The sequence below is a fragment of the Anabrus simplex genome, chromosome 3 (assembly GCF_040414725.1).
Source record: "Anabrus simplex isolate iqAnaSimp1 chromosome 3, ASM4041472v1, whole genome shotgun sequence".
NCBI classification, from domain to species: domain Eukaryota; kingdom Metazoa; phylum Arthropoda; class Insecta; order Orthoptera; family Tettigoniidae; genus Anabrus; species Anabrus simplex.
This window is the reverse complement of record NC_090267.1, coordinates 328,659,761-328,671,768: the sequence shown is the minus strand read 5'-3', so window position 1 is coordinate 328,671,768 and position 12,008 is coordinate 328,659,761. Positions and strand designations below refer to the sequence as shown.

The window sequence follows — 12,008 nt, the reverse complement described above, 5'->3', positions numbered from 1 at the left end:
TGTCCCTTTTTGTAAATAACTCCTCAATAAATCAACAGTAAAAGAATATAGCTACATATTAATCAGAAATCTTTCAGAAAACTCTATACTTTTAAATGTATATATTTTATATTTCCTTATGAGTGATCTCGCTGAAGTTTTATTATTTTGAAATTTAAGGCACATTCCCATATAATTGTAAAATAATTGTTCTAGGTTTAATGGACAAACAAACTGCCTCGTGCCACAAACAGTTCATCCTTTCCTGCTGTTTACTCACCACAAATTACACACAGAGAACTTTCAACTAATGGACAGAGTAACTGGCATTGCTATACAGTTAAGTTCATTATTGCGCTTTTGGTGAAACCAACCCTCGCAGCATGTCGAAAGAATTCCCATCTGGATGTACATTAAACACCAATCCTTCCTGACCTTTGACCAGTAGAAAACCAAAATTGTCTACACCCATGACTTTTGCAGACTGGCTAACTCCATTAGGACCAACCACCATGACATTGGCGTCACTGTAAACAAAAAATGGGGGAAAAAACCATCAACAACGGAAGTGGTAACAGTCCTATAAAAAATACGTACAAAATAAACTTGTGAACCAACCTGTGAAGCCAGTACGTGTAGTACAATTTTCGCACTTGCTCTACCTCTCCAGACTGCACAAGGTTCAAGAGGCGTTCCAGCTCAGTGAACACCAAAGCTAGATATCGCTCTCGAGACAATATCGCTAATTTGCCTTTACTGACATTCTGATTATGTTCTTCAATCAATGTATTGATACATGTGGTTGGGGAACTATTACTTAAGTTAATTCCACACCCTGAAAATCAAAGTCAGAATATAAGCATTATCATGTATTCAATGCTAAAAATGCAATATGTACTGTAGCTTAGTGAAACATAGTTAAAGTACACTTAAGTTTAACACTACAACCTGAGACCATAGAAGAACACATTCACAACACATGTTCAAGACCAGAATTACATACAGTCTGATTATTCTCCAAATTATCTTCATCTGCCATCTAATGAGGATTTTTTATACTACTATTTTGTGTAATTCCTTTCATTTTGCTAGTGGATGGTTTACATGATTTATATATCTAAGAGCAACCTACTCATATTTCATCTATTATGTCTAGTGGCAAGGCCATTTGCATCTATGGACTAGTAATTATTCCTCTGTCAACATCATCATCTACACAACGCACTGTGCCACTTCTCATTTATACCGTCTGTGATGATATGAGTATGAGGCAACCACAACGGTGAAATTAAATGATAAGACTGAGCAGGGCCATTTTTGGCAATTTATAACAATTACTAACCTGGTACTGCACGAACATGCACTAATTTTGAAGCTTAAACTGTAAGTTAGCTGTAAAGTGGTTAATGATGTCTTCAAGGGAAATTCTACAGACAGGGTCAGAACTGATGGCACGAAGAGGTATAATTTGGGGTTTCCTCATTCCTTGAAGACCATAGACAGTTCTTAAAACGCTTCAATGTCGAGGAAAAGTGCTCACCCTGAGGCACTGCAAACAGCTATATATACAAACATGATGATGATGATGATGTTGTTGTTGTTTGTTGTTTAAAGGGGCCTAATAGCTAGGTCATCGCCCCCTAATAGTACAAGGTGCAACAAAATTAAAATTTAAACTTCACAATGTATCCACTGACTAAATTTTAAAACAAATGGAAAAAAATGATTGTCAAACCAAAACAATCAGCGAATCCAATTCACAGTCCAGGTCACTGGCCCATCATAATGATACTAACCCCTGGTAAAGCAGAATCACGGTGTTCCTCCCATAGTGCTACTAATCACAGCTAATGCAGACTCGTGGTGTTCCTTGCATGCTGGTACTAATCAAAGATATACTCCCTGGCATGTAACCCTATACACTAATGGTACAAACTTATTTTTTCACCCTTCTTAATACTGAAGGTAGTGATTTATTAGTAACTTTCTAACCATACAGTTTAGGGACCTTACTTGCCAATATGAAGTCTTCCAGTTTCTGTTAATCTGGCACGTTGGCACTATACAGTCATGGTTTATTTTGTGATTTGTGAGAATTACTTATTGCCACTGCCGTATCGTTAAAATCACTAGTATCCGGGAGATAGTAGGTTCGAATCCCACTATCGGCAGCCCTGAAAATGGTTTTCCGTGGTTTCCCATTTTCACACCAGGCAAATGCTGGGGCTGTACCTTAATTAAGGCCACGGCCGCTTCCTTCCAACTCCTAGGCCTTTCCTATCCCATCGTCGCCATAAGACCTATCTGTGTCGGTGCGACGTAAAGCCCCTAGCAAAAAAAAAAATCACTAGTGTTACATTCGTGGGTATAGTTAAAGCATATTTTCTTTTTCTGTGCAATTGTAAATCGGTTTGCATAATACCAAGTAAGAAGAAGAATACGTTTAATAAAGCAGTTTGTGTGAAATGACGAACACAGCATTTTATTAATTACAGTCGTATAGAATTCGAAGAGTATGTCTAAGAAGCAAGAAAAATCTGCAAGAACTCCTCTGAAATGGAAAGCAACATTACCTCCTCTGTAAAGATCAGTTCAGTTCAAATGGAAGGAAATTTCGTTATCAACCTAACTTAACACGTTCCCTGCGGCAGTGAATTTCGATGACTTAATGTTACGTCGTATCGGCCCACCGGTGACCCGATGCTGCCTTTAGTTATTATCGGTTCGGGTCACCGGTGACCTGACGAATTTGACTTTGTTTACTCCCTAGTATGAAATCCTAAACAATGCAAGTGCACTTGTTGTGTGCGTTATTGTTGAGGAGACATTCCAGCGTATTTACCTGTGCGACAGTGTTCCGATTCAACAATTGCGTGAAACAGAAATGACCCCGGAAATAATTGGGTCACCGGTGGGCCGATCAAAACTAGCAGTATGCCTCGATCCCTTACTTCAATTGGAACACTATGTTGCCATTAGTTAACAGAAATTCGTAACTAGGACGTAGTTACTTACTTCCCAATTCTGGGAAGTTCGCACCGACGGATAAGAGTAAAATGTTTCGGGGCACATGGTGACCCGAACCGCACGGAACGTAATATAGGCCCACCCCAGTGCTGTCCTAACCCTCTTTCTTTTCCGTGCCGCCGGTGTGTCAGAATGTGAAAGCTCCATACCTAAAAAAGGATGTGAAATTGCTTATAAATATTATATACGGAAGATAGTAAATATGTCAATAACTATTCCAATAACTCCAATAACCTCTATTGGCTTTCCTAAGAGCAATGTAGAAAGCAGATATCAGAAGGGTGGTACTCCTTAAACAACAGTCTACGATCTGCGGGCAGCAACACTCTAGGCTTCATTCACCGTAACCGCGCTAAGCGATTCCCGCGTAAAAATATAGGTCAGACAACAATCGGGTCTCAGGGTGACCCGAAGCGATATGAATGGAAGATGAAAAATTACTTCCTTCGGGTCACCGGTGGGCCGATCAAAACTAGCAGTATGCCTCGATCCTTTGCTTCAATTGGAACACTATGTTGCCATTAGTTAACGGAAATTCGTAACTAGGACGTAGTTACTTACTTCGCAATTCTGGGAAGTTCGCACCGACGGATAAGAGTAACATGTTTCGGGGCACATGGTGACCCGAACCGCACGGAACGTGTTAACCCAACCTTGTCACGCTTGGTACGGTCTGCAGACTTAGCCTTTGGTTTATTTGTATTGACTTATGGCTTATGTACATGTAATAGATTTTCTTCTGTGTATTACTGCGTGGTTTCTCTTCAGTACGAAAAATAATAGCAAATTTCAAGAAGGGAGCTGAATTATGTACACGATGCAAACATCGAAGAATACGGTTATAGTATTGCATATATCAAAATTAGGGCAGACATATATAATATTAAATTAAGTGAGGGTGAGAAAGTGTGTGTGCATTTCCTTAATTCCTTGTTAAGTTTGGAAACTGACTTTTATTAATATCTTGAGTGATCATTTATTATCATTTACTTGGGTAAGGGAACCTCCATTATTGATACTTACATTGAGGTTAGTTTGTTGATGGTTTTGTCTCATGATTTCAATATGTAACTAGTCAAGGTGGCAGCAATGACGAACCATTAAAAAAAAAAAAAAAGAAAAAGAGAATAGGTCGGTGACATTTACTTTTTAGTATATAGTCTTATGTGCCAAGTACTATAATGCAGACCCATGGTATGTCACACACAATGGCACAACTCACAGGTAATACAGACCCATGGTGTTCCCCACATAAGGGTACCACTCACAAGCAATGCAGACCCATGGTGTTCCTCACATTGTGGGACTAATCACGGGCACCGGCTATATCCATGGTGTTCCTCATATAGTGGCACTAAGCACAGACCACGTATACTCATGGTATTGCTCAAATAGGAGTACTAATCGCAGGTAATATAGACCCACGGTGTGTCACACATTATGGTACCATCCACAAGCAAGCAGAACCATTGTGCATTTGCCTGTATCAGCCCAGTTATTTGAACTATTTTTATGTTACCTCAAGAGTTTACTTATAATTCAAGTTAATGTAGTGATCATCTTCATCATCATAGATAGCCAGGATGGCAAATTTTCATTTATTCTACATAAAGCATGTGGAAATTTTCCATTTATATCACTGTTTTCATTGCCAAACCTATCGTTATTTTTCTCTGTCACTTGCGCTTACTATAGTTATTTTATGGCAGTCCTTACTGAGCACCCCTGGGGTGTCTGTTGCTCTCTGCTGACATTGTACGGTCACAATAAATACATACATACATACATACATACATACATACATACATACAATACATTACATTACATCTTCATTGTAGACTGTTATGCCTTTCAGCATTCAGTCTGCAAGCCTCTATGAATTTACTAAACTCTGCCACAATCCTCTATTTGTAACAAGTTGTGTGGCCTTGTTTAGTTCCATACCCCACATCCTCCTCGTTATCTCCCCTTACCTGAATATCGTTAACTCCCAACACATCTTTGCTGATTCGAAATTTAAAATATCACTCAATATTCACTTTAATTGCGTTAGGTTACCGTTTGGGTTCATGAATACTAAATCTTGAGTATTATAATTTGTAACCTTAATTTTTTTTAAAATAACAAAATGAATAAATATCATAAGGCTTTGCAAGTTGTGAATCTCATTATAGAGCCGTATTGGAATTCAGAATAAGAAGTGGAAAGGTGGTTTTTATTAATGTATCAACTTCTTGATCATAAGGCTGACGAGGCACTTGCTTCATTACCTTACCTGCTACTATTTGACCCTGAAAATTAATCTGGATAGCATGCTAGGTTTTTTTTACTCCACCAATAAGATGATTTACCATAAGTTTTACTACCCTTAATTACACACTTCCTCATCAGTCATCACTGACGCCTTGAGTCCTCCCAGCTTTCAACAACCATTTCCAAAGGTTGATCTGGCCCCTCAATTTGCTCCCAGACATTAATATACATGAATCAAGTCCTTGGTTCACAGATATATTTACATGGTTTTTAAGGTTAGGATTCAAAGTAATGATTTTGTATGGATGAGATTGCTGTCCCTTTCTTAACCCCCTTTGCATGAATAAAATAACACCATCACCATGGAATAAAGTTACTACGTATTATAACTACATGAAGTACAAGAAAGGAATCCTGGTCACCTCGCTATACTATGTGAATCTATCCAAACAACTTCACAATGTAGAATCAATGAACGGCAAATGGCATGTTGAATCAAAAGATATAAATTTCACGATAATTGATCCGTACTGAACTGTGATCACAACAGCAGTTAAATATTTTATTTATTGGGTTCACCTTTTCAGTACAAAGTTTTGCAATATGTGACATTACATCTTCTCTTGGGACTAGTTACAACCTAACTGTAGGCCATCATCAGCTATAACACAAATCACACAATTACATTGAATAAACAAAAACAATGTACAGGCACAATGTCATTAAAATAAACTGTGTGTAACCCATGGGAATTAAAGTTAAGACTGGTTACTTGAATGCATTGTGTAAATTGTGTTATGGCTGATGATGGCCTACAGTTAGGTTGAAACTAGTCTCAAAAGGAGATGTATTAAAAAAATTTTTTTTTGCTAGTTGCTTTACGTCGCACCGACACAGACAGGTCTTATGGCGACGATGGGACCGGAAGGGGTTAGGAGTGGGAAGGAAGCGGCTGTGGCCTTAATTAAGGTACAGCCCCAGCATTTGCCTGGTGTGAAAATGGGAAACCACGGAAAACCATCTTCAGGGCTGCCGACAGTGGGGTTCGAACCTACTATCTCCCGAATACTGGATACTGGCCGCACTTAAGCAACTGCAGCTATCAAGCTCGAAGGAGATGTAATGTGAACCAGGCTATTTATAAGGAAATGTTTAATGTGGTACTCAAATATGTAAAAAGTAGATTTCACCAACATAAACATTTAATAATTAGCTCTTAATTATCAATAAGGATACAAAATTATAGAGGTTAAGTAAATTAAGTTTAGTGATTTTTAGAAATATATGAAAAAATGATTTTATGTACATTATTCTGTAAATTGTATAAAGCTGTTGTATAATATGGTTTGGCATAATAGCAGGCTTCATAGCCTGAGCCCTGCCATAAAAGAAAGGCAATAAACTAAACTAAACTAAATTACACTATAAATAAAATATTTAACTGCAATGTTGAATCAATGAAAGAATGACCAAGTAATAAACAATTAGCCTAACGTTTCATCTAGCAATAACCAGTTCCGTGCGAAATAACATATTAGCTCCAGATTACACATATAAACCAACACGCACTGTACATTATCCCAGAGACTGAATGAGCAAATGAACACCTTGTAGCATCTTCCACAGAATGAACACAGAAAATGACCTCATAATGCCTCTTAATGAATCCTATTGCATGTGCTCTCACGTATATACTGGTCGTCTGACAAGATTCAATTAAACGGTACTCGTGTTGAAATGTTTTTCCGCCTTGTGGTGTCAGCGCTCCTCCTGGGAGCTCCATCGTTGAGATCAGGGCGTCACTTTCACTTAGCTTTGTATGGTCTCCATCCAGTTGTAGCAGAAGTCTGTCACAATCTTGAAAAATTCAATGTAGGAAGATATGATGATAAATCCACCACAGAATTTCAGTATATGTCAAGCATACAGACTACTTAACTTCGCTCGTAAAACAATCAAATAAGTTTTTGCTAGTTGCTTTACGTCGCACCGACACAGATAGGTCTTATGGCGACGATGGGAGAGGAAAGGGCTAGGAGTGGAAAGGAAGCGGCCGTGGCCTTAATTAAGGTACAGCCCCAGCATTTGCCTGGTGTGAAAATGGGAAACCACGGAAAACCATCTTCAGGGCTGCCGACAGTGGGGTTCGAACCTACTGTCTCCCGAATACTGGATACTGGCCGCACTTAAGCGTCTGCAGCTCTCGAGGTCGGTAATCAAATAAGTAAGGGGCGATTATCACTTTACAATCGCTTATAAACACTGACGACTTTTGTGACGCAGAAGCGGAAACAAATTCCTACTGGTTATAAATGACATCATTACATCTTTTTATCAGACAACGCAATATCTCCACCTCACTTTCATGTTAAAAAACACACACCCACTTTCCACCTCTTTTACTACTATGAAATGAATAATATAGATTTTCCTTCTGTTAAAAAAACACATAAGAAAATAACTGGACTGAACACAAATGACGGTTGACCTTCACTTCAGATATCTGGACTGGCCTTCTATCACTCCAAATAGTTTCAGCGATTGAGATTACACTCGCTCAACATGGAAGATTATGAGACAATATCAAAGAGATGGGAGGGGACAATACAGTACTCTAAAAATAGCTATCATCTCTGGAATTCCCCACCTGTGGTTCAGTTCTCACTACAGAGAAAAAGAAGAAGAGGAGAAATGACTGAGTCCAGATCAAAATGTCATCAACCGGGCGAGTTGGCCGTGCGCGTAGAGGCGCGCGGCTGTGAGCTTGCATCCGGGAGATAGTAGGTTCGAATCCCACTATCGGCAGCCCTGAAGATGGTTTTCCGTGGTTTCCCATTTTCACACCAGGCAAATGCTGGGGCTGTACCTTAATTAAGGCCACGGCCGCTTCCTTCCAACTCCTAGGCCTTTCCTATCCCATCGTCGCCATAAGACCTATCTGTGTCTGTGCGACGTAAAGCCCCTTGCAAAAAAAAAGGTCATCAGAAGTTTAAAGAAGTTACAGGAACTCATCCTACCTAAACGTTTTAGTGGAAAGTCAGGCAATCATTGCAATTGAGAATATTCTATTTGACTGCTGGGAAATGTAATGTTTGACATGTATTTGAAGTGTCTACTCTACTGGTAAGAAAAGTGAACACTACATACATATCCCACGTCGTTCCATCTTAAGCGATGGGTCGGCGAACGAGGCTTCTCCACCAGTTGCGGTCTCTGAACTTCTCTCCTTCGAAGCTTTCCAAAGTATGTACTCGCTGTTGAATGTCAATCTTCACCATGTCCTTGTACCTGAGTCTTGGTCGCCCTCTTGGTCTTTTGTGTTCAAGTTTTAGATCATACATTTTTTTCGGTAATCTGTTATCTCCCATGCATCGCATATGTCCATACCATCTCAGCTGCTGGGCTTTTATTCTGTCCTGCAGTCTTACAACTTGAGCCTGCTTGCGGATTTCCTCATTACGGACTCTGTCCCTCTGTGTTTTACCGATCATGCTATGGACAATCTCATTTCTGCTGCCTGGATTCTACAAACGTCCTTGTTTTTCATGGTCCATGTTTTGCAACCAAAGGTCAGGATTGGTACGTAATAGGTTTCATATATGACTCTCTTACATTTTGTTGGTATTTTCTTGTTCCATATTATGTCTTTAACTATTTTGTAAACGTTGCTACCTGCCTGAATTCTGTGGGAAATTTCCTTGTCTATAGAACCATTATCAGAGATAACACTTCCAAGATATTTGAATTGATGATTCATCTGTAGCTGTTTCCCCTCCATTTCAATGTGCCCCATTAGTTGTCCGTATCTCTTCATGACCATAACTTCACTTTTCTTTTGGCTGAAGATGAGTCCATATTCTTTAGCAGCTTCTGTCCAGGAGTTTATTTGTCCTTGAAGGTCTTCTTTAGAGTCTCCCCACAAGCATATATCGTCTGCGAACAAGATGACTTTCATTTTCTTACCTCCAATGGTTTGGTGAACTTTTCTCTGAATCTCGTTCATCACAGTGATGAAAAGAACAGGAGACAAAACACCACCCTGTCTTAACCCAGATTTTATATCGAAGGTTTCAGTCATTCCTACAGGTGTTTTGACTTTACTTCGGGTATCTTCATGCAAATTCTTGATCCTGTGTATCATGTCATCCCGTATTCCAATTTTCTTCAGTGTTTCTCATACCTTCTCTCTGTTCACAGCATCAAATGCTTTCTTGATATCCAGAAAGGCTAACCACAAATCTTGGTTATGTTCGTAGTATTTTTCCATTAACTGACGGACTGTAAAGATTAAATCAGTTGTTGATCTCCTCTTCCTGAATCCATACTGTTCTTCGAAGAGGTTCTCTTCAATAAGGGGTCTGATTTTACGCTCTATAATTCTTTCATAAAGTTTACCAACTTGAGATGTTAAAGTGATGCCTCTATAGCTGAAACATTTCTTTCTATCTCCTTTCTTGAAAATTAGAATTATGATGCCTGTTTTCCAATAGAATGGTATGTCCCCTTCTTTCCAGATCTTACGAAAGAGTCTGTAGATCCAATGTTTTCCAGAAATACCCATAGCCTTGATCATTTCTCCATTAATTTCATCAGCACCAGCTGATTTTCCAGTTTTGATGTATTTTCAGGCATATTCTACACCACTCCATGTTAAGTCTAACCCATTGTCAGAGGCAGACTTGTATGTGATAGTACTGTTTATGTGTAGGCTGCATGCAATTCACATTTAGCAATTCATCAAAGTAAGTCCTCCAAGTTTCTTTGATCTTCTCATCTTCAGTGATCAGATTTACTTTATCATCTCTTAGGTATTTGGAGTGTTCTTTATCTCTTTTTCTATTTTTCACCATCCCATATAACATTTTCTTATTACCATTAACACCCTCTTTCAATTCATCACTCCACTTGTTTAACAACTTCTCTCATTCTTCTGTAACAACTTTGTTTGCTTGTTGTTTAGCAACCCTGTATAGTTCCTTATTATGGTCAGTCCGGTCCTTGAAATATTTTCTGAACATGTTGTTCTTGTTCAGGACAGCAGTTCTTGTTCTGTCATTCCACCATGGAGTTTCCTTCCATCTTCTTACGCCACTGATTCGTCCACATACCTTCTCAGTTATCATTACTAGATTTTCTTTCAGATCCTTCCATTCTTCCTCAACAGTTATTTCATCTGTTTTTGGTATTACTGTTTTGATGTTTTCTTGGAACTCTATTATTCTGTCATTGTCCTTCAGCTTCCAAGTCTTGAGTTTCTTTACCTGTGTGGTTCTTACTTCTTTTTTGTTAAACTTGAAGTATCCAATGAGGAGTCTATGATCACTTTCCAGGGAGACACTAGGAATCACTTTTACATCTAACAGTCTAATTTGTAGTTGTTTCTCGATCAAAAAGTAATCTATAAGAGATTCACTTTTTCCATCCCATCCACATCTTGTGACCTTATGGCTTTCATGGACTCCATCCATGTGCTCCTAGAATACTTTCATATCCATCTCTCACAGTTCCTACTTGAGCATTCATATCCCCAATGATAATCGTTCCATCTCCTCTTATTCTTTCCTCTATGTCTTCTTCAAAATGTTCTTTTTCTTCATCTTCACAACTAGTCTGTGGTGCATAGCACTGAATGATGTTGATGTTCCGGGAAGAATCCAATTTCAGCATTATGTGAAGAATCCTATTTGCCAATATATCACTAATTAATGTCCATGCCCCAACAGAGGATGCCGAAGAGGAAGAGAAAGAACAGTTCTATGAAAAAATGGAGCAAGTATATGACAAGTTGCCTAAGTATGATATTAAAGTTGTCCTAGGGGATTATAATGCTAAAGTATGCAAAGAGAAAGAAAACCACCCAGTGGAAGGATATCACAGTAAACACCAAGAATCCAATGAAAACGAGTGGAAATTGATTGACTTTCCCTTTAGCAAGGAGTTGGTGATTAAGAGCACATGTTTTCCCCATAAGGAGATCCATAAAGAGACATGGGTATCACCAGATGGTCTGACAAAGAACCAGATAGACCATGTGCTGAGAGATGCGTGACATGCCTCCAATATAAGGGATGTGAGAAGCATGCGTAGTGCAGTGATTCAGATCACATACTGGTGAGGATCAAGTTCCAAGAAAGACTGGCAATTAAACCCAGGGACAGAGCTGAGCAGAGCAAGATCTATAATGTAGAACTGTTAAGGGATGAGAAGAAGGAGGAAGAGTATAGAGACCGGCTGCAAAGAAAGCTACAGATGAGCAGAAACGGAGATGTGGACATCAATACAATGTGGGAGGAAACCAAGCTAGCAATAAATACAACAGTGCAGGAAGTACTTGGAGAGAGAAAGAAACAGAATAGAAATAAATGGTATGATGAAGAAGAGGGTAAGGTTCTGGAAGAGAGAAATCTGGCCTGACAAAAAATGCTACAGAGACCACCTCGAAATAACATGGCAGTTTTTAAAGAGAAACGGAGAATAGCAAAGACGTTGATAAGGAACAAGAAAAGAACAGAAGAAAGGGAGAGTGGATGAAATGCAGAATAAGTTTGAAAACAAACAAGGTAGAAAATTCTTCCATGGGGTTGGACAAGTAAAGAAGGGATATCAACCTAGAGTGAATATGCTTAAGGATGAGACTGATAGACTGATTGTTGGGAAGGAACGAATTCTGAAAAAATGGGCAAAATATTTTGAAACATTACTTTCTGTCAGACCGATAAATGAAGAAAGAGAAGGATCAGACCATATGG

The 12,008-nt window shown here is 38.9% G+C and overlaps 1 protein-coding gene across 1 annotated transcript in view; it reads right to left on the bottom strand.

The window, feature by feature from the left end:
- Positions 1 to 322: 322 nt before the first annotated feature.
- Hcs (holocarboxylase synthetase-like protein) overlaps positions 323 to 12,008 on the bottom strand; it is a 307,518-nt gene continuing 295,832 nt past the window's right edge. Inside the window, exons 18-19 of the mRNA XM_068226846.1 lie at positions 598 to 814; positions 323 to 506 (exon numbers count right to left, since the gene is read on the bottom strand). Coding sequence (XP_068082947.1) covers positions 329 to 506; positions 598 to 814 — 395 coding nt within the window. The 3' untranslated portion in view covers positions 323 to 328. The remainder of the gene's footprint in view (positions 507 to 597; positions 815 to 12,008) is intronic.